This window comes from Typopeltis vanoorti, chromosome 16 (assembly GCF_054136105.1).
Source record: "Typopeltis vanoorti isolate ZY-2024b chromosome 16, IOZ_Tvanoo_1.0, whole genome shotgun sequence".
NCBI classification, from domain to species: Eukaryota; Metazoa; Arthropoda; class Arachnida; order Uropygi; family Thelyphonidae; genus Typopeltis; species Typopeltis vanoorti.
In genome coordinates this window covers 11,327,417-11,354,719 of record NC_143564.1, presented here as the reverse complement: position 1 = coordinate 11,354,719, position 27,303 = coordinate 11,327,417, and the positions used below count along the sequence as shown (strand labels likewise).

The following is a 27,303-nucleotide window of genomic DNA, read 5'->3' as shown; positions in this document are numbered from 1 at the left end:
GATAAAAATAGAAAGCAAATAACTATGCTTCCTGCAGATTCATACAATAAACATCAAAATGGAAAAAACTTATTCAGATCGATATAAACAGGAACAAAGCTATAAAAATCACAGGAAACAGTACGCTGTATAAAATCCGAAAGATAAGACGAATAAAGAAACCTAAACGTGAAACATTCTTATTATAAATAAAAAAATTAAACTTCAGGCATAATATCAAAGCACTAATAGATCCAAGCCGTTGCTCCACATAGGCTAGTGGGAAAATTTTCGCGAACGCGAAATTTATATTAAAAAAGTATTAATTCGCAATAAACAAGTAAATAAATAAAGGAGTACTACAGAAACTACAGTACTACAGAAACAAACTTTTAATGTGAAAGTAAAAGTCCTGTGAAAGAAACGGGTAATTTGTAAATAATTTTATTATTAATAATCGTTATCATGAGTAACCTCATAGGAACTCCATGGTTATCCTATCCACTCTCCAACCAACAGACTGTTGGTTCGAATTAGATAGAGATGAATTTCACTGCCCGGTGTGAGTCTGCCGCTTATTTGAGCCTTTGAAGTAGCTTGAAAAAGTTTCGTTTGTCTCTAGAGCAAGGTTTATGTAAAAGAAAATTCGAAAAAAAAAAATGAAGAATATGTGTAAAATTAATTAAAATGGAAAAAATCCTTAGCCCACCATTTTAGGGCATTAACTATTTAGATTTTAAGGGTTTTATATCAGCGCCTATAATGGAATATAAATGAAATCTGTATCGCGTTTGAAGTTTTCGGAAGTGAAGTAACTCGATTTTTTTCCTTTAAAAAAATGTTATTATAATTAGCTACAGTGGCGTTGAGCGAGGTATCGCACTCCCTGAGTTAATTTGAATGCCCGCTTCTTCATTAACCGGCAGGTGAACGTGATTTTCTGCTTCACATTGCTGAGACCTTTTCTGTGCCTCTTCCACGCCATGAATAATTAATTTTTGTTTTTTTGTAAGAGACTGGAGAAGTTACATTCTCCGAGATGTAGGTTATTTCCTGATTCCAGATGATGCCTCTATTTTTATCCACAATAAGGGGGAAATGCAGACTTTTCCACTATATTGTGCACTGACGTAGCCTGGGAACTAATGACGTCTGACGGGCGAGATATTAAGGAGAGCAGAGGCATGCTGCTTAAAGGTGGGCGGGTGTGCGATGTCACATCGCACTCGACCAGCTAAAATTAGCTCGGGTTCTTAGAATTTCAGGCTTCGGCTCCGCGTCGAACATTGAAGCTTAAAATATTTCCCACTAGAGAATCGGCATTTGACAAAATAAGTTGTCAATAGTTTTAAGAAAAGTGTAGATGCAGAGATTTCCTAAAGTGTTCACGGAAACGGCTGGCCATTTTCAAGTCTGGCCAGATGCTGAAAATGTTAAAACGTATACTTAAAGTCTTATATGAAGAACAGCAAAAATCATTTCAGGTACTGAACTGTTGATCATATCAAAACTGTTCCACTGCATAGAGTACAAGTTTCGAATAATTAAAAGCAACAACAAATAGAATACTTTTCAGGCCCACAGGCGACTCACTTCTCCTAACGGATGAATTTCACCTGATGACGTAATGAGTATCAGTGTATAGCGAATAAGATTTGAAATTAAATTCTTGTTTGAAATGCTTGTTGCGTAAAATATTTCTTGAAAATCATCAATTAGGAATCTGTATGTATTGGCTTCAGATTTGGGACAAAAAGTTGCCGCTTAACAGTAAATAGTATTCATTTAAATACTTGATTACTGAAAGTTTTAATTTTATGATATTAATAAAATTATAATTATGCACCAGTATGCACTTCTTAAAATTTTGCTAATACTTATCGCATGAAATTTAATCCGTATAAAACACTTATTTTTCATGGAATCATGGTAAAGTATGATATAACAAACGCAATTACTAGGAAATTTATTGTGTTGAATGAGAGGCTAGTCTTACTCATTCGAAATGGAATATCTGCATGCAGTTATTGATTAAATGGCAAACCTTCACATACTGTACATGTTAGCTTTTCATCGCATTTACTTTGATCATAAATGATCAAAGTAAATGCGATGGACATTTCCCATCTTAAGAACAGACTGCATATACACCCAAATTATAAGGCTCAGGGTAGATATAAGTGCAACTGAAAGTGTGAAAAGAAAAACAAACATAAATAAAGGAGACCCGAGAAACAGTTAGTTCCGTCCTACTAATTTTAGCACAAATACAGTACTATCGGCAGCTGTTTATGTCTATCCCTACTCCTTCTGTTTACAGTTTAAAAGGAATATTTTTGATCTGATCCAGATGACGAATATTTGTGGTGTGTGTGTGTGTATGTGTGTGTGTGTGTAGGGGGGATATTATAGAAGGCAATTTTTTTAGATCATCAGCATAGGAGAGGAGAAGAATATGGCAGTGGCTTCCTATCACTCAATACTATCACTTTCTCATCTTTATTGCACTTTCAGATGACGGTATTCTCTACCCTCACTCCCAGCTACAAGAGTGAATATTATACAATCAGTATTTATATCTATAGGAAAATGGAAACCATGCCTTTACTCGTAGAATACAATAGAATACTTCATCGAGATTGATCGATATTATTCGAGTCAACACTCAGCGTAACCTATCTAGTGTATTATTCGAAAAACATACGTTCGAATCTCATCAGCGATGCGATGAACCTTTCTAACGACTTTTTATGTGAAGGTGAGTTAGTCAGTCATATACACAAACTGGCCGAAGAACACACGTAATTAACAGACAATGTCATAGTTCTCCATCATGCTAATGACTGAAGATCATACTACTGAAGACCATCATCAAAAAAGGGAAAGATATCCGTAACTGAATAACGGTTAAGAACACGCTTCTAGAATCCTTTTACCAGTATAATAATGATATACAGGTAAAAATCATTCTGCGAATTGGCTACCTGTTTCACCATTTTGAGCAATTAAAGAAAATTCTTAATTACCTAGATCGCTTCTGATACCCTCCCCCCGTAACTTTTCATATTTTCACTAACTCTGACTTGGATATTCGGCACTTTTGTACACAAATGGGCGCAAGTAGGTCTGGTGAACTTTGTGTGCGGGGGTGGGGAAGGGAAGAACAACAAAAATAGAGTTGGGGAAGCAGCTGTTAAGTACTCATAGGTATATAAATATCAAAGCCAACGAACGATTCGTCTGGGAACATATCGAAAAATTGATTTAAGAACATCTCTGTGCGTTTAAACCATTTACGACATGAGTGCATACGCAATCAGGCATTCCACGTTCACTCACGAGCGTTAAACGCTCACATCGACCAGCAACCCAGATGTTTGTTTCGTTTGCTTTAGTTCCAGTTGCTATGATATCTTCTTCACACATCTGAATCTTCGCGAGTAAATAAATTTTCTTAGGAAATGGAGAATATTTAAAAGTACGAAAGAACATCAGACGATCATCTTCACTATGTATCGCGAACTGGCGGATCTTTTGAATCCACCCATTTTGCGACAACTCATTTTTTAAATGAATTGTCGCAAATCGTCATCGTATGTTACGCTTTAAATACACAAACCAATTCACACACTCGTTCATATGTTTTTATACAGTGCACCCCCACCCCCCCCCCTCTTCGTGCCGCGTGGTACATAAGGTCGAGATCCACCTTGTCCAATTACTCGTGTCTTTTGCAACCAATTCCACCTCTTTTTATCTCTTCCTACCAGTCATCTTTTTTTTCTTCTTTTTCTGAAATTCTTCCTAAGTTTCCTTCGATTGAAAAGACTCCAAGGAAATTTCTATATGAACTTTTTTTTTTCCATGGGTTAACTCTCCCTCAATTGAAGGAGAGTTAACCCATGAAACGTATTATTTCTCTGAAATACGGATTTATCAACCAGCATACAAGCAAATTGGCCAGAGAATACATCCAATAACATAAAAATTATCACTAGTGGGTAATAGATGGTAATGTAGAGTTTGGTGGTGGATTAAGTAGATGTAGACGGTGGGTTGCATGATGTGGAGTGCCTTCCCTGGATCAGTCCATCGCAGTGGTCACGTGCTAATAATAATCAATATGTAGTTGCCATGAATGAAAATTTGATATTGTCCTTTTAGTTGAGATATCTGAATGTTAAATATGCATTTGTTTTATTTTTTCTTCTGATATTCCTCTTTTCTTTCCCAGTTTTAGACATGGGTGACACGGTCCACAATCATTAGTTACTCGAAAAGCGATTGGGTTCTCATACAACCCAATATCTTTGACCAGCAAAAACATTTTTTTTTTTTGCATGAACTAAACATGAAAATTAATTTCATTAATTTTCTTGTTTAGTTAACTGTTAGAAACTGAGATTATATATATATAATCTCAGTTTCTAATCGGGAGGTAATGTAGTACCTCCCGATCTGCTGCATCCATCAGGCATTTCTATCACCAGCGTAGTACTTTTGACTTTCGTTATAACTTTTAATAGTTCTCAGAGCGATAGTTTCGACCAACGAGACATTGCATTCAAGGTAATTCTACTCATTCAGAAATCTCAAAACGTATTGAGCCATCCCAAGTATGCTGTAATGGTAAGCAGTAGAAGGAAAATCAGCTTGAAAATGTACAGGAAGGAGGGGAAAAATATGTTCGACATATCGAAAAATATTTTCGATATGTTCCCCGGATATGTCCGGGGAACATATCGAAAAATCGATTTAAAAAACATCTGTGTGCGTTTAAATCATTTATGATGAGTGCGTACGCAATCAGGCATTCCACGTTCACTCACGAGCGTTAAATACGCACATCGACCAGCAACCAAAATGTTTGTTTCGGTTTCCAATTGCTATGATGTATTCGTCAAACAGTACTGAATAACTGCAATGATATATGAAGTTCAGTACTTTTATTTTTATTATTATTTTTTCCCCCGCCATACCTTATATACTGCAATAAGTAAAAACCAAACCTCACAACATAATCAGGAAAATAACAGCATTCGTCCGACAGTCTTGCTAAAAATGGGAATATGCAATATTTTCCAGCAATAAGAGCCGTCACTGTTGATCTATTATTTCCTCCAGTTACTCACTTCTGCAGTGAAACTTCTCCACTAGGATTAGCAATTGCCTGCAATTTTATGAAGGCAGGGGGGGGGGGGGAGAAAGAGCTGAAATTCCACGTGTTCTTAATCTAAAAAATTGGATGTCGCTAAAAATACCAGGAATTTGCCAGGAAGCATTTTTATTGCAATTGCTTTATAAAATTCAATCAAGAGTGTCTTTTGACCTTGAATTGTGTGTGGTGGGAATTTTAAATTGCGTAGCGGTATCTCATACGCGACAAGAAATCATATTCTTATTTTTTATCCATATTTTAATCTATCATAATTGAAAAATCAAAACATGTACGTGAGAGAATGCAGCTTGGTGTTGGAGTTAACTACTCTCAGATGCAAATGGTGAAATCACTTCAAGGGCAAATATTTATTGTGGATTACGCTAAAGGAAAAACGAAAAATAAGAAAATTTCTTATCAAGTATAATCAGTATATAATTTACACAATTTGGCAGCATGACATGTCTGTCTAAACTTACGTGAAAAATACAGTACCGTAATGACACGAACTTGGAGAAAACAAGAACATAACGTAAAAGAGACTAAACGTAATAAACATAATCTCCGTAAAGGAATGATGAAATGGCCACAACTTGAGGAAAAATTAATAATGTAAGTATTATTAGACAACAGAAAATCTGGTATTTCAGTATCAACAAAAATGATTATTCACCAATCAAAAAGAATGGCAACAGACAGAGGTATCGTTGAATTCATAGGTTCAACATCATAGGTTTATGAAAAGAAATAACCTGTGTATGCGAGCGAAAACAAAAATATCACAAAAGATGCCAGATAAATATAAAAATAAAGTTATTGACTTTCATAAGTTAATTCTAGGAAACAAGGAAACTTTGAACTATTACCAATAGGAAATATGGATGAGGTACCTCTGACATTTGATGTGCCTTCAACCAAAACAGATGTCAAATGTGCAAAAAGTATTATTGTTGAAACTTATGGCCATGAAAATATTGAAGGTTATTTATTGTTTGAAGAACTGCCCACACAGTCTCCAAAACTAAGTTAGGTTAAAAGGCCCCGCCTACTCCTTATAAGGGGAATAAAAGACGTTAGTTTAGCTGAAAGCAATGCCTTTGTTTTCAATACGGAAGAGATTTCAGAAGATAGTTTGTCTAGCTCTGAAGATGAGGATGAAGATTAAAACTGTTATTGTAATTCTACAGCTTATCTTGCTACATAATTGTTTTACACCCAAATTCTCTGAAATTGTTTTCAATCAATGTATAATAAGATATTATAATTATTTTCAAAAATGTATACTTTATTTTCAAAAAAAAAATCACTTTTTTCCCCGAAAAATGTATGCGTCTTATACGTCGGCAAATATGGTAAATCCTCTAGCACCGTTTATTCTCCAAAGGGGTGTGCAGGAAGTATCTTTATCCTTGACTTTTTGAAGACAGGCGGGCAAAAAAAAAAGTAAATAAATAAATAAATAGTCTGCCATTTTAGCAAACGAAATTTGGTGAATGAAATTATAATCTTCGTATTATTATTATTCTACATTACACAATCTACTACACCGTATATTTTATCTATTAATTATGTGTGTTCTCTGGCAGATTTGAGAGACTGGAAAAATTCCCAAGTTCTGGGAGAAAAACCCTCCAACATGCGTATGAAACCGGCTAACTCATATACTATCAATTGAGAGTACTGACAGTTGAAAAAGCAAATTACTGTAGTGTCGGAAAATAAAATTTTGTGCACACTGGGAATTTTAAGAATTTCACATGGTCGAAATTGTGCTTTGCAGCACTTGAAGTACTAAAATTGTAGAACTCTTTGCTGGAGCAAGCAATAGCGTGTATGGAAGACGTCTATTTATTCTCTCTCTCTCTCTCTCTCTCTCTCTCTTTAAACTCAATTTTTCTACGTCATTATGGGATAAATATGTTATAATTTCTTGGCAGGCGAACGCCACATTCGTTATACACGTTCGTATTTGTAGTATGATGTCCTTCAACGATAAACACTCTACGTGTGTCTAACACGCAAAAGTCCACTTATATATAAACGACAAATATATTTGCATGTATGATAAAGAACAGATGGTAGATGACCGTTAATTATTACGCATGCGTAAATATTGTACTCATTATATCATTATCGTAACAATCTTCTTCTCATCGGCATTGGCCTTTTCCAAGCACGCCTCTATTAGTGCAAAATCATGCATTTCAGTATGCAGCTAGCTGTGTAGAACTATATGAATGCAGCTCATCCTGTTCCTGTGTGTTATGTTGTGTGTTAGTTGCTGATCATTGTAAATACATATTCAAGTATTGGTACCAGGGGAAGTTTATTATATATATATATATATATATATATATATATATACACACACACACACTAGTAAAGGTTGTTTATTCGTCATTCATGAGGGAAGATAGCAGGAAGTCTTTGTATCCCTATTGCGCCAGCCATCTCTAAAAACAGGTGTTGAAAAGAAATACGTGCTCCTCTAGAAGCAGGTGAAACCGTTTCTAAAGCAAGACTGTTGTGGACGTGTTCTGTGAGCGGTCTCACACTAAAGTCTTTCAGTAATTGGATATTGATTCACGTTGTTGAAGTGTAGATTTTCATGTCGTTTCTGTAATAATCCATCGTGCAACTACGTTATAGCTGATCTCAGAACACTGCCAATACACTCTTAATGGAAATGCATATTTCCTTCAGATGATGTCATGTCAAGTACAGGATGCCAAAACCTGCTTCTATGCAGTCACGTATAATAGAAAATGCCCTTGAGCATTTGTTGTGTTATTTCAGTTCTGTTTGTACTTTCCTTCCTGTATTTCGTTTCTTCAAGTATTCGAAAAATGATATTAATGCAAAAATTGGTATTGTAAGACTTTATCGAGTCACTACTAGTAAGTTAATTAATAAAATTAGTAATTAAAAAAACTGTCCAAAAAGTGGGATAGGATTTAGATAATCAGAAAAAATCCTGTTCTAAGATCCAACTTGATAATTATTTGAAGTTACTTTATACCAATAAGAAAAGCAATGGTATCAAACAGGGAGATGAAAAAAGCACGTAGTACCTCATGTGGTAAATCGTCTAGTAACTGTAAACAGCAAGAAATGTAACCTTTATCTTTTTGTACGAACCCTCATTCGCCGCGCAGCAGTTGAAATGAGGGCTGTTACTTCTTGATATCTATTTTCAAAGTAACGATAAATTGGTAAAATGACTTTTAGTCAAGATCCAGCATAGGCGAATGAACTCTCTGACGAATTAAACTGATAGTAAAGCTGCATATAATTGGAGTAAGATTATCATTTATGTTAATACTGTTTAAGGAAGAGATGAAAATAGTCCTATCGGAATGGCAAGAATGCTTTCGTGTATATTTTGCTTATAAAGTTGAGTAAGGTTAGTTCGTTATTCTTGGAATATGAAGTGCGTGAGTTGACCAGCAAGAAGAATAAGATAATCGAAAGAGAAAGGAATAATGAAAACTTAAAAATGGGAAAGAAGGATAGATGAAAAGAGAATTACGCTAAGATAACTGGCATGGGAAGTAGGGAGTAGAAGAGAGAAATTTGTGTAGAAATTTGTGTGTGTGTGTGTGTGTGTGTGTGCCGTGTGTTGGAGGAGGAGTAGCTCTCATGGTGAAAATAGAACAACGTTTTTTTTTTTTTTCATAGGGTCTTAAAAAATCCTTAAAGAACGGTAGTTGAAAACATGCTCATAGCGCACAAAAGTCTCTTTATGGTATTTTCCCAATTACTTTAATTTTGTGCTGCATTTACTGGCTTGTTTGCCACCGTCGCACTCCCTATTTCAGAGGCAATTATCCTTCTGATTGGAAATTCGTCCAATCTGCTTTTGAATAAAGATAAATCTTTACCATCAAATTATCATCATTTTGTTTTGAATGCTGTTTTGAATTAGAGCTAGTTTAACAGCAAAAATTACTGCATCTTATCATGGCAAGGTAATCAAGCAGCTGTCACTCTGTTATAAAAAGTTAGTGGATAACTAAGGCATGACCGATCCTTCACAAAGCCATGTTATCCCTAATAGAATATCATATTCCAATCCACTCATTCCTACATTTTAGACCATGTAATTGGTCTATAAATTGCTACCACAGACTTAGATCCATTTTCATTCAAGGGAGTTATTTTGCCCTCTTTCCACTTTGTTGAGACTGTAGAGGTGAGACTAAAATTAAACAGCCTAGTCAAAGACATTGGTTTCCCTACATGTTCTCTTAAAACGCGATCCGATGTCCCATCCAATCCCACACCTGTATTCACATTCAGATTCTGCAGTGTCCTAAGTATCTCCAATTCGGCAACCTCAGTTTTCGCATTAGTACTTGACACCTCTGCCATAACGGTATCTTCAGTTGGGTGACTTACCATTGCAAAATGGTCCCTGAGTAGCACAACAATTGCATCTTCCTCTGTTACCTCTCTATGCATTCATTGAAGTTATCCTTCCATGGTCATTCTTCCTCCTACTTGCCAAATAACAACAGCAACAAACTCTTTGGGATTTCCTTTCACCTGCTAGACAAGCGTCTAATAATCTGATTTTGCACCCCTTACATGATAGTCACCTTTGTTGCCTGATTCTTGTACTGAGTTAGCTGGTTACCCTTCTTCTTATATACCCTCCACAATATTTTCTTTACTTGTAGCTGTTGCTTAATGATATTACTGATCCATTTAACTCTTACCCGATTACCTTCCTGCTCGTGGATATACAATATTATATTGATTATTCCAGATATTCCTTGAGTATCCCCCGTGCACTGTGAGTATCCTTCCCTTGCAAAACGTTATGCCATAGTACTGCTTCATTCTGCCTTTTAAGTGTATGATAATCACCTGACTTATAGTTCTACATGTATCTCTTCTTAACCAGAATTTCTACATGGTTTGCTATTTCACAAGTCAAGACCACGTGATCACTTTTTCCCCAGTTGGAGGCAATGTAATCAACTTAGTTATGGACTGGTCTTCTGATCACATAATAAGATCCAACACTCGTACTTGGCGTTCCCTCCATCACCTTCAGGTTCAAGTAATTATCTCTCAGTAAGTGTCTACATTTCATTTTCTTCCTGTCATGTAATCTTTTCTCATTTCAATCTATGTCACGGAATTTGAAGTCCCCATAATAATTACTCTACTTACACTCATTGTACTAATCTGCTGATGCATTTCTTCCTCATTATACCTGGCATCCACCGACCTATAGTAGCAACTAATTTTATATTTTGTATTGGTCTCAATCTTATACTAGATTGACTCAAAAGGACTGCCATCTTCCCGTCTGACTCTTACTCTTGTAGACTGCAATTCATCTGTTATGATCAGCAGTTCTCCATCCTCTATCCTTCCTGAAATTATTAAATCCATCGCATTGTATCCATGTAACTACGTCACAAATTTTATGACAAATCGCTTCTGTATTTATTACAGGAGGATTTATAAATTCTTTTATTATTGTTCTCAGTGGGACCTGAGTTTTGTGGAAATGGCATTTGCTCAGACAAGTGGGACTCCCCCCCCCTTAGGAAATTAAGGTTTTAACCAAGGTAAAAAGAAAGACTTTAGAACTCATTCTAGGACTAATCGACTGTCCTCTTTCTACTGATGTCTATGAAATCATCGATTTCTTTGGTGCTCAGCTATCAATGATAGGTTAAGGGTAGAATCTGGCTGCCCATCTTATCTTTCAAAAGAAGTTACAAATCCTGTAACACCTCATTATTCCCGCTGTGAATAAAATATGTTAGAGAATTCCTTACTATAAATAAGTAACCTCTAACTTAAATAAATGCATCCTTATATAAATCAACATAACGATAATAAATCCTTATTCCCACCGGGAATAAAAGTTAAATAAATCTGTGTTCCTGTTGGGAACGAAAGATATTAGATTTATTTTATTAGTATTTTCTTTTTTTTATGAGGGTATGCTGAAAAGTGATAATCTCCATGAAAGAATTGAGGTAGAACCATGTAACTTATACATTATTCTACATATTCTCAACGCTTGTTACAACGCTGCTGCATCATTTGCACTCCTCTGAGGGGGGGGGGGGGAAAGTCTTTCCTCTGTTGCACAAATCAGTCCTTTTTGTTCTAGGCGTGTTTATCAGAAATTTTCAGCACCCATCGTAATGATGAAAAGACCAAAAATGTTACGAATCACAGATTTTTTGCTATTGATCCCTTGTTGTCTATTTCATTCTAGGCAGGATCTTTTTAAATGATGATTCTGATTTCCCAGAATATCAGGAATATCAGGTGGCTTCTGGTAAAATAAATTTTGCTCTGAAATCTCTCTCTCTCTCTCTCTCTCTCTCTCTCTCTCTCTCTCTCTCTCTCTCTCTCTCTCTCTTATACCCTATGTTAGAACTTATACTTAAGATTATGAATATAGAAACATGTGGCGTAATATTTCTGTGAAATATTTCAGAAAATAAAATCTCTAAAAAACAACCATGGTCATCGATTTGATCGTCTTCTCTGTTGAATTTGGGTTAATGATTATTGATTCGAAATTTGAAGTAAATCTAGATATTCTTCCTCATTTTAAATTAGTTGAGTAACATATAGGACTATATGTTACTCAATGAAATGAGTAACATATAGAAAATAGAACTATTTTCACAATGAAGTATAAGTGGAAACAAGCAATCCATAAACGCGTGCTTCATGGACGTGATGCCCACTGGATGGATCTCTTAAATGAAATGCCAGAAACATTAATTAAACACAAAATTTGTCTCTTCTCTGGTTTAAAACGGGAAAATTTCCTATGTCATCTGAAATTGCCTCATGTTCATTGAAAAATCCCTTCCAACCTGAATGAAATTGGTCATAGTTCTTTCAGATAGTCACAGTCTAATTCTGATATTCCCATTATGTTGTAGGAGAAAAGTCGTCCTTGAGGAGATTTATTTTATTCGAATTTTACGACCGAAGTAGCTCAGGCATGATGTAAGTGTTAATATGTCTGTTGACTGCGTATATTTTAATGGCCGGTTTGCCTACTTTGCGGGATGAAAAACCAGTGTTTTTGGGAGGAAAACCCTTCTATTCCCATATGAGACCGTATAACTCACCCTCAGTTGAAAAGCCCTGATAGATGTTCTTCGCATCCTAGATAGGATTTGAACCTAGGTCTTTCTAACCAAAGGGCATCATCGAAACCAATTGAGGCTCCTCCTTGAGAAGAACAAGAACCACTTGCAGAAGTGAAGTGGCATAAGAGCAATAAATTGTAGTAAGTACTAACGACTTAACTAGTGATAAGTTCAGCATCAGAGAGAGAGAGAGAGAGAGAGAGAGAGAGAGAGAGAGAGAGAGGAGATGAAAGGGTTGTTGGCAGAGGCGAGAGTGAAAAGTGAGAAAGTGAAAATAGTAAGTATATTACCTCAATATGATAAAAATTAATTAAGAATAAGGACTATGATGGCAAACAATTTAATGCGTAGGCTGTGTAGAAGGAATGGATGCGATTTTTTGATATTTGGAATGAGTTTGATGGAAGATTAGATTTGTATAAGAGGGACGGGCTACACCTGAATGCGTTTGGTATCAGGGGTCTCGAAAAACTCATAACTGGTATGATACCTAACGCAGAGAGTCAGGGAAAATAAATTATAATGGGAGGAATGGTGGGTATATGAGTATATGGGAGACGATATCATACAGCAATCCTTCTATTAATGCGCCCACGATTAGTTCGTTATTTTTTTCTATACCCAGATTCAATTAGTGTGCCTATATACACTGTACATCTTAAAAATAAATATTACAGATTTTTAAAAAATTCTATCAATACATATATGGCTAACTATTTAAAAAAAAATTACTCACCAGGATGATAAATTTTAGTTACCGATTAAAAAAATTTTACAAAGTTATTTTTTAATGGCATACTTCACTATTTTCATGTACACATTGTTCCAAATTTACCTCTAAAATTTATGTCTTCTGCTAATTACATAAGCATTTTGCTGATCATATCTCGTGTTTCCTTTGTAATTGTTTTCCTTACTTTTTTTTTTTATTTTGAAGTATTTTCCTATCCTTTCATCATGAATAAAAGAATTAGTGAGCAAAAAAGTGGAAGTGTGAAAACGATTCGAAAAGTAATCGCATTGGAAGAAAAACTTTAAATAATAAAGAAAAGTGAACAAGATGAATCCAGAGCAAAGACAGAACAAGAACACAAAAATGGGTGAATCAATCAATCATAAGAGCAATTTTAAGCAAAGCTGCTGAATACAAAGAGAAAGGTGAGACTGCTTCAAGTTCATCATGCATGCACTCGAAATAAAGTATTATAATGATTGAATTAGAGACTTCTTTCTACTTAGATCGAAGATTGTAAACCAAAACGGATCCCGCTAAGCAATGACCTTATTAAATCAAAAGCATTAATTCTCTTCGTAACCTTGAAAGAAAGAGCTATCAATGATGGATAAGAAGAAGAATTCCACGCTAGCGCTGGGTAGTTTGAGCGTTTCAAAAAGAGAAACAGCCTACATCAGTGGTCGCCAAAGTGGTCGATATCGACTCCCAGGGGTCGATATAACCTTGTTAGGGGTCGATTCGGGCTCAGGGGCCGATTGGGGGTCGATAGAAAAATATAAGACATCATTGTACGGGTAATATTTAATTCGGTAAACTTGGATTACCTCCATCCTGAATGACAACGCAATTAAGAGTGAATCGTGGGAACAGTCACATGAATAGGACCTGTAAGATGGAGCAAGGTCATGAAAATAGTTACGGAGGCCAATCATATAAACCAAAATGACGTATTTACCAATAAACGGATGTCGGTGGTTTCGGCGCGGCGGGAGAGGGATTGCAACACGTGCGCGGTTGCTTATTTACTTATACTTACACGTATTCGATCCCAGTTCTCATTTTTGCGCGTTAATGTTCTAAAATTCATCAACATACATATTATAATTCAATCGTTATTCATTCACGAACTAAACTTCTCTATGTTGAAGAGTTGAGCAGGGCTGGTAGTTTTGTACATCCTATATGTACCTATAGGAAGATTGTATTATTGTTATTTTGTTATCTAAATTAAATTTTATATTTTATATATATTATTTATCTCTCCTATCAATCTCCTAAAAAAACAAAAACGTATCCTTTTGACGTTAAGCCAATATAATAATATATACTATATTATACATACAATAAACACTGTAACTATAAAATAAACAATCTAAAAACTCACATAAGCGTCTTTTCTGCTTGTCCTATTATAATTACGTAATAGTAAAATAGAGGGGGGTCGATAAAAAGTAAGAAACTCTTGAAGGGGTCGACGGTCAAAGAAGTTTGGCGACCCCTGGCCTACATAATGTTCTAATCACAGGCGAAGCTGCAAGTGCAGATAAGGAGGTGGCCGCAAATTATCCAGAGGTCTTGAATAAAATTGTGTAGATGAAACCGGCCTTTCTTGGAAGCGAATGTCTTCCAAGACATTTCTGGCCAAATCAAAGAAATTTGAGCCTAGTTATAAAGTCGCAAAGTCGAATGAAATTACTGCTAGCAATATGCGAGCCGTTTGGAAGCACATTCTTCAACATTGTGCAAATGATTTTAGAGGCTTTTCAAACGATCTTAGTTGATTAAATCTCATTCTGAGAAACTGAGTGATTCCGACCTGTTAAATTTAGATGCACAGCGGGAAGATCCTGAATAACATGAAGAAAATTTAATCACTGGCAAGCCCAAAAAAATTTCACAGAAACAAATTGAAAATATTTTTCGTGCAACCGAAGTTTTTAAGCAGCAATGCTTAGGCTAAGAGGCTGACCCTGGTGAAGAGAGACTCAGCAAAATTTGCAGAAGAGTAGAAGAGGCAATAGGGCCATACTGTCAGTTGTATTAAAAAAGAAACAGAATGCCCGTTAAACTACGTTAGCTCAATTCTTTGTTAAGAAGCAGAATAATAAATTTATATTCTGAATATGTTTTATTGTTTTTCAGCTTCATGATTTTCCTTTAACTAGGCCCTGAGACATATCCTAATTCTTTTATAAAAAAAATTAAGGTTCAAAAAAGAAATTTGATGAACGAATTACACTTTTTCCCATAGGTTATTATATTCGATTAGTGCATGTCTGAATAATGCGCCTGTTTTAAAGAACGCATTAGGCTGATTAATATAGAGATTGCTGTATAATTGTGCTAATTACGGGAAATGGGCATTATGATGGAAATGATTATGAGGAGAGAACGATTTCGACTTGGTGTTCGTCCGGTTCGGGACCATCAAATACGTGCAAAGATGTCTGCATGTATAAGGCACAAGTGCCTTATTCTTCTCTAGTGCCTGCATGTATAAGGCACTAGAGAAGAATAGAAATCTGCAAATTGTCCAAATGTGTCATGCAGACTGCATACAAGAGAACATGTAGGTAGCTTATTATATCTATATATGAATGCTAGGAGTGAGTATCAAAAATAAAGGGGCAAGGTTTGTTGCCATGGTCAATATGTTGGGACCTCAGGTTGTAGGCATTAGTGAGACCTGGCTATCAGAATCAGACATACTAACTGGTATCGAGCGTAAAATGGTACAGTATTTTTAGGAAGGATGGGAGAGGAGGAGGCGTGCTGCTAATGATATCGGATGACTTGAATCCAGTTAGATTTGAGATCTATGATTGTAGTACTACTACCAACAGTATTTCATGTGGCAGTGAGTTTGAAGCCATCTCGTGTGAGGTGGAATCTAACAAGACCAATTACATAGTGGGTTATTACAGACCTGGTGGATCGGTTGCTAATGAGGACGAAATGCATCCCCAAATAGAGACGATGGACACGAAAAGAGTAATCATAATGGCAGACTTTAATTATCCAAATATTGATTCGATACCAGTAAAATCTCATGAGAAGAATGAAACTGAATTTATTGAATTGTTGAGGAAGTTGTCCTGCAACAGCTTAATAAATTCACTTTCATTCTTCTCATGAGATTTTACTGCTACCTAATCAATATTTGGAAAATGCCTACAGAAAGAACTCGAGGTCAAAGAGTGTTAGATTTAATTATAGTGTCAGAGGATATTTGAGTTAAAGATGTAACTATTCTGTTTCCGGTTGGTGACACTTTGGAAGTGACTAAATTTATGAATGTTCCATTCAGAAAAGGTTACATGTTAAGGTACAAAGCTGGAAATAATTACCAACTGAGGAGTATACTGAGTTCAGCGGAATGGTATCAGTTGCTGGATGGGAAGCATATCGACAGTTCATGGAAAGCATTTAAAAAAATACTTAAATGATCAATATCAGAATGTGTCGCGAGAGTTCGAAGAATAAATAGGATCGAAGTCAAATGGATGCATAATCTCATTAAGCAAGAGATTTGTAAGAAACAGATGTGGAAAGAATTCTGCCTGCATAAGGATGATGTCTGCCATGAAAATTATAAGCAGCAGACCACAAGAATCATAACTGTTGTACCGAAAGCTGAGTATGAAAAGAAACTGACTCCGCAAGCTAAAGACAATCCACGAGAATTTTATCGATATGCTGCAAGCAAAAGAAAGAATAGCTCTTCTGAATACAGATGGCCTGAGGATGACAGATGCAGAAGAGATTATTCAACTAATGAATGCCAAGTTTGCTAAAAGTTATCAACCTAGTGTATGCAACATTGAGTTCACTGCTACCTCTTGTGAAGAAACTCAGGTGTATGAAGAGGAGGTATTAGAACTTTTGCACAAACTGAATAAGAATTCAGCAAGACTGATGGGATATCAGCACGGGTGCTAAAAGAGTGTTCAGCTGAACTGGCTATTCCTTTTACCAGGCTATGTAATTTGAGTCTCAGAAGAGGGAAGATTCTGCTGGAATGGAAGGAACGTATGGTAATTCCATTGCATAAGGGTGGTGCAAAAAGCCATGTATCAAACTATCGACTAATCTGTGTCTCAGGAGTGGTGATGAAGATCTTGGAAAAATTGGTTAGGTCTCTCCTTCAGAAATGGTTTGACAGTGAATCTCTACATTGCATTAAACAGCATGGGTTTACTGACCAACTTACTACATTCTATAATAATATTGCCATTGAGCTAGACAAGGGGAATGGATACACCATGATACTTTTGGATTTTGCTAAGGCTTTTGACAGAATATAGCATGGAAGACTGTTACATAAATCGGAGAATATGGGTTTGGATTATAAAATATTAACATATGTTTAATCTGTACATTAATGACACCAAGAAAGATATGACATGCGACATATAACTATTTGCCAAATGATTTGAATAGGCTGGAATTGTGGGCATGGGAAAATGGATGTCAGTTCAATGTCAGTAAATGGAAAGTCATGTACTTTGTCGTGATTAGATATTCACTGTCATATACTGATGGGATTATGCTTGAAAAAAACTGAACAGGCTAAGGATCTTGGAGTGTTAGTAGATAGCAAGTTGAAGTTCAGGGGTCATATAGCAAATTTTGCAAATATAACTCAAAAGTTAATTGCAATGCTGAAGATAAGTATGCTATTTAGCCTCTTTACAAGGCATTCATTAGACCTCGCTTGAACTATGATGCACAAATCTTGTCTCTTGGTTTCCATTGTGATTCTGATAGTGTCAAAAATGATATCAGGATTGTGGAATACTGATTATGAAGATAGAATTAGAATTTTTAGACTGCACTGCAAACTTGAGAAAGAGTGGAGATATGATTGAGACTAACAACTTTCGAAATTGTCATACAGGATTTCATTTGATGGAGGGTAGGGAAAGGACAAGAGGGCATCCTTGGAAGCTGAGAATGAATTCTGCTAAGAATGGGGTGAGGGTTAGATTTTTCTGTGTGATTGGGTGGTGTGTGATTGGAATGGATTACCATTGGAAGGTGTGTATGCGTGCGTGCAAGCAGGGTGAATGAATTCATGAATAAGCATGATAGCTGGTGATGTAGTATGTGGCCTCGATGAGTCCCTGGAAGTATCTCTTAATAATCTCATCTTATCTCATCTTCCTTTTACCTTCTTTTACCTTGCGGTGTCGAGGGTTTATTAATCATCGAACCTCAAGCCGTTCATAGGATATGGTGATCAGCCCTACACTCCGGTGTATTCTATATCCTGTAGTGTTGAGTTCTCAAGGCCGGTTTGCCTGCTTTGTGGGATGAAAAACCACAGGATAAACTGGGGAAAAAACCCTACTGTCCACGCCCACGGCTAACTTGAGATCCTTGAGCTCCTCACGTCTTCTAAGGGAATCGAACCTAGGACACTCCTTCCCCAGGTATATGGTTGCGAAGCGTACAACCACTAGACTAATCGCGCGGACATCTTAATACTTTTTTTATTTTTATTTTTATTGATTTCTAAAATATTTACACATACACAATGATCAACTTGAGTGGCATTCAAACTTATAATTTTTACAAAATTCAGCACTAAGTACTGCATATATGGTTAATTTTCTACATTGGATTTCAATTAAAAATTTTAATAATACTTGATATTTTAATAATACGCTATATTATGTATTTACAGCACATGTTCTAATATTAACAATGAAGATAGTACAGAATTTTCTGTATAATGAATGACTAATATTTTTTTTTCATAACCAAAATAAAAATCTTTAATTTTCAAATAACACAAATTATTATATTTTTATATAATTATTATATTTGTGATATTTAATTTATTGATAATTTTTATTGATTGCTAAAATATTTATACATACAATAAACATCTTGTGTGACATTGCACCTTATAATTTTACAGAGTTCAGCACTAAGTGCTGCAATTTCTACATTGGATTTCAATTAAATTTTTTAATACTACTTTTTTATCTTTATATTATGTATTTACAACACATGTTCTTCTAATATTAACAATGAAGCTTATACAGAATGTTTTGTATAATTTTTTTTCCCCCAAAGTTTGAGAAAGAGTGTTTATACAAACAAATTTCTGCATTTGTTTATAAGGATTACTTATAGATGAGTGAGGCAAGTTAATCCCACCTACTTCGAAGCTTGGGTTAGCTTTAATGAAGAGAGTGGGATTTAGCCTTCACTATTTATGTTGTTGCGTTGTTGCTACTGTTTATGTATGGGATGTAGGCATTGGATGCTAGTGATTTGTGATGTGTATATTAGTGTTAATGGTATCTTAACGTTGTTGGTATATTTTCCGGAGTTCGTTTTTTATTGTTCTGTAGTTATCTATGTGTTTTAAATTTCTTGCTAGGTTATTGAGTTGTGTGGATATCTGGTGTGATCTCACAAAAGAACCGTATGAGTTGTTGAAGGGTGTGGGGATGTAGAGAGTTGTTGTAGGTCGTGTTATACGATATGTGTCTCTGTTGTTTCGATAGGTGATTTGAAGTAATTCCTTGTTAATATCATGTAGTGTTTCAGGTTTTTAATGCACAGAATTCTGTGTATCGCCATGTGCTTGTCGGATATTGGTTGTTGCGTGTAAGGTGTCCAGATCACTGTTGACACGATTTTTCTGTGTAATGTTTCTAATTTTGTTAGGTGGCTGTTTGATGTATTTGCATAGACTGTTATTCCGTATCTGAGTAGGGATTCGCAGATACCGTGATATAGGAGTTTTTTTTATGTTGGATGGAATAATGTCTTTGACTTGGAAGAGTTTTGCTGCGATGATCCGGAGTTTGGTGTGTAGGTATTCTATATGTTTTGTCCATTTAAGGTGGGAATCTATATAGAAATCGAGGTATTTTGCGTGTATTACAGGTTTGATTTCGGAATATTGGCAGGTATTTCTGTTGTTAATGCAGCAGTATGTGTGACAATGTATCGATAGTGATGCGGGGCGTATGATTCTTGGGTCAACATCTGTGTTTTGGTGCCGTTGATTAGAATTGCGTTTTGGTGGAAGTATGTTGTGATTTCATTTAGGTCTTGTTGTGCTATGCAGAGAGCTGTGTTAATGTCTGTGTGGATTGCTAGTAGTGCAGTGTTATCAGCGTATTGAAATATTTGACTTTTTATGGATATGTTATGAACATCGTTAATGTATATGTTGAATAGAGTGGGTGATAATATGGCACCTTGAGGTACCCGTGTTTTATTTGTATACTCCGACTGTGACATGTACCTATTTTTGTTACTTGTGTTCTGTTTGAGAGGTAGTTCTTGAACCATGTATGCAGTATTCCTCTTATACCTATTGAGTATAGTTTTGTGAGTAGTATGTCATGTTGAAGTGTATCAAATGCTTTGGTTAGGTCCAGCAGTATAAGGACGGCGTACTTGTTTTTGTCGAGAGCTTTGTTTATTGTGTGGGCGATGTCTTCTAATAAAGTAATGTTTTCTGAAAGCCGTACTGCTTTTGTGAGATGATGTTGTACTTCTGTAAATAGTTCTGTAGTCTGGTGTGTGTGTTATTTTATCTAGAATTTTTGAGATGACTGGTAGTGTAGCTATTGGTCTGTAGTTCTGAGTATCGTTTCTTTTGCCATGTTTGTATATTAGCGTAATTACTGCAGTTTTTAGTGTTGTGGAATAATGCCTGTGTCGAATATTATGTTCACGAGTTTCAAAAGTATTGGATTTATTTGTTCGAAGTATGTTATAAGGTCTGCGAGTCTTATTTTGTCTATTCCTGGAGTGGTCTTTGGTTTTAGTTGTAGGATTGCTTTTTTCAGTTCCTGTTTTCTTACGGGTGGAAAATACATCGTTTGTTGTTGACTTTGTGTCGGTAGTTTTTTGTTGATCGTTGGTAGTTCGTCATTTTTGAGTTGTGTGATGTTGTTTGTGAAAGCATGGTTGAATGAGTCTGCTAGTGCCTCTCGGTTTGTGTCCTGACCGAAGCTTTTTGCAATAAAATTTGTGCTGAAGTTTTCTTTTTTCGAGTTACTATTTCGTTGAGTGTAGCCCATGTTTGCTTAATGTTGTCCTTATATTCCATGAATTTTTGGAAGTAGTAGCGTCTTTTTGCCCTACGAATTTTCGTTGTTAGTTGATTTCTTGTGTTTTTGTATAAGGTTTGTAAATTGAATAGACTTGATGTAAATAAGGCTGTGGGACTTGATGCTATTTCACCACGTGTCTTGAGGGAATGTGCCAGAGAGTTAACAACAGCTTTTGTATATCTTTTCAACATGAGTATCTCACTGGGTCAAGTTCCAAAAGAGTGGAAAGAGGGTAAAATTGTTCCAATTCATAAGGGAGGTGATAAGAGTAAGGTTTTGAATTATAGACCAGTCTGTGTGTCTGGAGTTGTGGTCAAGGTATTAGAGAAGTTAGTTAGGAATAAAGTTCAGAATTGGATTGACAACAGAAAAATACTCTTTGGTGGCCAGCATGTATTTACTAAAGGAAAATCATGCTTTAGCAACCTGCTTACTTTTTATAATAAAGTGACAAATGCGTTGGATAAGGGTATTGCATATACAGTGGTATACTTAGATTTTGCAAAGGCGTTTGATAAATTGCCACATGACAAGCTGGTAATTAAATTGGAACGGATGGGGCTGAACAGTAGATTGGTTCACTGGATTGGAGATTGGTTGTCTGATAGATATCAGCGAGTTGTCTATGGAGGAGCGATATCCCAGAAGAGGAAAGTTACTAGTGGTGTACCTCAAGGGTCTGTTTTGAGTCCATTGCTGTTTAATTTGTATGTAAATGATATCTGGAGAGGTCTGAATGGTGACGTGCAGTTGTTTGCAGATGATGCAAAGTTGGGTAGAGCTATCAGGAGTAGTGTGGATGCTGTAGCTTTGCAAGAGGACTTGAATGGGTAAATAAGTGGGGATGTCAATTCAATGTCTCAAAGTGTAAGGTTTTGAAATTTGGGAAGCAGAGATGGGATGTAAAGTACACAATCGGTGCGAATATCTTGGAAGAGGTAGAGGAAATGAGAGATCTGGGAGTGATTGTAGACAAGGACCTAAAATTTCGGGGACATGTTACTAAAATAGTGAAGACAACACAGCGGATAATGGGAATGATGCGGAGGACATTGACTTCTACAAGTCAATGTCCTCCGCATCATTCCCACAAGGATGTTATGGTTCCTTTGTATAAGGCTTTGATCAGGCCACATATGGATTACTGTGCACAGATCTGGTCACCTGGATTTCAAAAAGATGAAATTGCGTTGGAAAAAGTTCAGAGGCGATTGACTAAGGTGGTTTCTGGTCTCTGGAATGTAGAGTATGAAGACAGATTGACAAAATGCAATTTGCAGAAATTGGTGGATAGAAGGAGGAGGGGGGGATATGATTGAGACATATAAGCTGTTGAGTGGTTATTACCAGATTAACGTCGGGGAGGTTTAGCACAGAATGGGTGAGGATAGCAGGAGAACAAGAGGTCATTCCTGGAAGCTGTATAAGGAGGGTGTGAGCAAGGGAGTGAGGAGCAGGTTTTTTGCATGGAGAGTGGTGAGTGATTGGAATGTTTTGCACGAGAGTGTGGTGTGTGCAGAGACAGTGAATATATTTAAGGCACAGTATGATAAACTGTGTGTATAACAGTGGACCTACCACGATGAGTCTTTGACTCCATGGAGGTTTTTATAATAATAATAATAATAATAATAATGTGTGTTACTGGGTGACTTTTTAAGTTTTTTCCATAGATTTTCTTTTATAGTAATAGTATTTAGTATGTCGTCATTTATCCATGGATTGTTGTCTGTTTGTCTCCTCATTTGTGTAGGTTTTGTTGCTTTTTTGTATATTTCTGCGAACTTTAGTTGAAAATTCTCGTATAATGTTACAGGATCATTTATTTTAAGTAGGGAATTCCAGTCTGTATTTTTAACTTGGTTATCGACAATGCTCTTTAGTATGATCGAGTTTTGTCAACTTTAGTGGTGGTGGGAGGCGGGATAGGAAACGTCATAAAACGAAGTTGAGACAAAGTAGTGATCGGCAATTTTAACGTTCATTACTGATGATATATATGTATGGATGGGAGCCCGTATGTCGATATGATCAATGCATGATTTTGTTAGTGAGTTATTGAGTATTTCTTCTCTTGTTGGGGATTTAATGGTAGGGTTTATGTTGTACTGACTTAGTGGTTGAAGAAGCGTGGTCAAGCGTATTTATGTTAATGTCTCCTATTAGGATGAGCCTGTGTGTTGTACGAGGTTCGATGCCGCTTAGCCATGTTTCTAACTCGTGAAGAAAACTGAGTGGATTATTATCTGGGGGTCTGTATCTTGTGCTTATTGTGTATTTGATAGTATTGTGGCTATTTGTGTTTCCGCATGTTCGAGTGAGTTTGTTTTTCAGTCACATTGTATTTTTCTTTGATAAATGCCCCGATGCCACCTCCTCTTTTGTTTGGTCTACATATGTTGTAGGTTTGATAATTATTTATGTTGTATGAGTAAATTTCTGTGTCGTTTATTGCAACTTCGGTCAGTATTAGCGCATCTATGTTTATCATGGTATAATTGAACTGTGTTATTAATATAAGCCAGTGTTTTTTTTATACTTCTTATGTTTTTGTGTATGATAGTAAAGTTGGCATTGGTGGAAATGTCTGACCATTTCTTCAAAGAGTCAAAGACCTTGAAGTTTATGTTGTCTGACTGGATATGTTCGCCTATGTTTGAGATCTCCATTATATAGTTTTTAAATGAGTTCTAATCTTATTTTTAAGGATGTGAAAAGTTAGTGTTTTTTATTGGTAGGCTGTGTAAGTCGGATTCACTTGTATTTATGTATACTCGAGTGTTTTCATTCTTTCTCATAAATATCTAGGAATTCTTTGTCCACAGGAACTTGTAATTTTTCTCTGTTTTTGTCTTCCTTGTTTGGTATAAAAGAGTTTTAATAATAATAATAATAATAATAATAATAGTTTTGAAAAATAATTGAGAACCAATGCATATTATTATTATTATTATTATTATTATTATTATTATTATTATTATTATTCACATAATAATAATAAACAAATAAAATCCTCTAACTTTCAACCCTTTACTGATAGTGAGCCCAAGCTATCAGTTAATTCAAGGATTTTTTCAGGAGAGAGGTGTGTGAAGTTTTTTTTTTTTTTTAATTATAATTTAGCTGTACTTGCTGGAACAATTTCTATATTATCGTCTATCTCATAAATAGTTCATTTACTCAAGAAATAATCTTGAGGCATATAGTATAAATTACAACGATAATGTAATTTATACAAATTCATTTATATTTCAATGTCACAAAAATTTGAATATATATTTTTTATTAATTTTATTTTCATTAGTTATAATTATCAAAAACTCGGAAATAACTAGAAGAAACGAAAATTTGCGCTTACAGTGGTTCGGTCAGGGTTTATTATGAACGCTCTTAAGATTTTCTTGAAATATTTATGATTTATGACTGCAACAATTTATTTAAATAACAGAATTTATTTTTAAATGTTAAAATATAATTTTATAAAATAATATAATATTCATTTTATTGTAATTTAAATTTTTAAATAACAATGCATTTCATAAGTACATTTGTCGGTTAAAAATTTTTCCCTTAGGTCACGCATACGAAGGATCATCATTTCTTGTATTCTCACTTTGACTTTTAGAAGGACATTAAAACCTATTTCTGTTCTGAAAAACTGTAATATAATGGTAGTATTGATTTCACTCTCTTTACGATTTTTTTTTGTTATTATATAGTTTACATTACTAAATCGATAGAGTATTTTTGAAGATATATATATATATATATGTGTGTGTGTGTGTGTGTGTGTGTGTGTGAATGATTTTGTGAATATATATATATATATATATATATATTCAAATAAGTAGTGTTTGTTGTGATTAAAAACATTAATGATACTACTACTCTGAAGTGATATTTTTGAAGCTTTAAAATGACGGTTTTACAATCACTAACGGTTGCAGCTGACATGATTTCGATAGCAGCGTCCTCTAGTGTTAGGCGATATGTGTTTATGGTCATAAGCATGGTCTACTTAACGTTGGTGGGTGGTCGTTGCTGAGTAGTCGTCATTTGTTTCTATGTGTGGTAGTGTTACGGTGATCGATCAGAATCTGCCGGGAGCTGCTAACAGCGAAGTCCTATCGGTGTGTCATTAGCCTATGTTTGCTTCAGACTAAGTTAAATAACAAATAAAATAAATAAAGGCTTACATAACATTAATCTTATATTTTATTAACAAAAGCTAGAACATGGCGGATGAGTTGTCGGACTTCGTATATGCTGGTGAATCCAAAGAAATGGTGGAAACAGTAAATCTATTGCTACTCGGGTGGATTTTATTTGGTCTTATTGTGTACATCATTGGTAATATTGTGGCTTCGCAGTTACGCAAAAGGAAGGGTAAAATTTCAAATGATGTGAAGGAAAGTGTATCAGACGGTATAACTGGATTAGATGATAAAAAATTAACAAGTACAGACGAATTAGCTACCCGCATTTCCGAGGATTCGAACGAAGTCTTAATTACCCCAACAGCTGTAACGGGGATAACCGCTTTACCTTCTCGGGCTCCAGTGCCCGTAACCACAGGTAATGACCCAGACGTTGTGCAGTGGGTGAACAGCATGTTCACATGGATCTATGTGCAACCGGTAACCACACCGTTAGTGGATGCTTGGATCTCCGCTTTAAATGTCAAATCACGAAAAGCAGCCGCAGAGGTAAGTTTTTGTGAATATGGATGAATAAACTAATAATCAGTATACTTTGCGAGCTGTATTGGAGGTGTTCCGTAATAATATTTAAGAGGAATTTCTTGGGATGGGTTGAAGAGAAGAAATAACTGTTTCTGACCCTACGCATTTAAAAGCAACAAAGTATTCTTAAAATCTCCATGTGATACCATAAATCAAAACTGAATATTAGGGAAAAAAGATTTGAGATATTAAAGAAAGTGGGAGGCTATACGGTTTTTGTAACCTAGTTTCGGTAATAGAATTTACCTCGGTTTCTCATAAATAATACTATTTATTTCAAACTTTAATTATAATTCAAAAAAATTCAATTTTTTTTTTCATTTATTTAATTCAGAATATTTTGCTTTGACTCCTTGAGTGGAGAGGTGACCGTCACTGTTTCGCTCTTTCCCTTTCTGAATATATGATAGGCTTCAGTTATGGATGTTTGTATGCGATCATCAGGAAAGTTTATTAATGCCAATATTTCTTATAATACAATGTGTATTCTTGTAGTACTTAATGAACGCAATGACAGAGTCCGTATTAAGTGTAGCATAGTTGGAGCGATTTTTAGTGGAATTCTCATTTTTGAGATTGTAATTTCACTTTTCATCTCTGCACTGTGACTAGTCTCTTTAAGTTGGCACAATGTCCAAACTAGCTACTTTAAATAAACACGCTGTTCCCTCGAAGCTCTTGATTTGTATTACATATTCTAGCGCTTGCGTAAGGCAAAGAAGTTAACAGCGAAACAATTAAACTTCCTGATCCCGTTTTGGTGCTTTCAATATGCATTTCATTTAATAAATAACTTACATGATTCATTGTAACAAAAGGAAAGTTATGCGATCAGTTAATGACATTTAATGAATAGTTATATTAATAATAGCAATATATGTACTATTATCTACCTAAAAGATATGGAAAGCCGGAAGAAACAATTTCTCACAAAAATTTAGGTCAAATGTCATCACAGTCGTTCTCTTTGCGATTAATATTAGAAATAATAACATACCCCCTGACACCCAGAAGCTTCAGCACTAGAAAATATGAGAATAGTATATTTAATTTATATAAAACAAGTGACTTTTATATAGCACCTAAAAAGAATGGTTAACAGAAAACTGTTAACAATTGCAAACACGAGAATGGGCGATTAACCATTTTAACATTCTTTAAAATGAGGAGGTTGTAAAATATGTAAAACTCACGTAATTACATCTGTTATGTAGAAGTAATATGCCTCTTTACCCTCAAAATTTATTTTGTTTTCCCTTCTTCCTTTTTCCATGGTTTATTTTTCTTATGGGACATGCGTATAATCTTGGCATTTTTTTCTGTCATTCCCTCAACATTCCTTCCATGTTTGTGCCATATATTTTGCTGTTTTATCATTTTGGTTTCTAAAATGGCAGAGATGACAGTATGTTCAGCGTTTTTCTGATCTTATCATTATCTCTATAAATGTAATTTGGGATTGTAT

At 35.3% G+C, this 27,303-nt stretch overlaps 1 protein-coding gene across 5 annotated transcripts in view; it reads left to right on the top strand.

Annotated features, from left to right (window-relative positions):
* Positions 1–344: 344 nt before the first annotated feature.
* LOC150097846 (uncharacterized) overlaps positions 345–27,303 on the top strand; it is a 452,334-nt gene continuing 425,375 nt past the window's right edge. For 4 of the 5 annotated variants that reach the window (XM_090406148.1, XM_090406147.1, XM_090406146.1 and 1 more), the window contains exon 1: positions 25,168–25,802. In XM_090406148.1, coding sequence (XP_090262274.1) covers positions 25,332–25,802 — 471 coding nt within the window. In that variant the 5' untranslated portion in view covers positions 25,168–25,331. Of the gene's footprint in view, positions 407–25,167; positions 25,803–27,303 lie in introns of those variants that run through there. The other variant, XM_090406149.1, reaches the window with a different exon arrangement.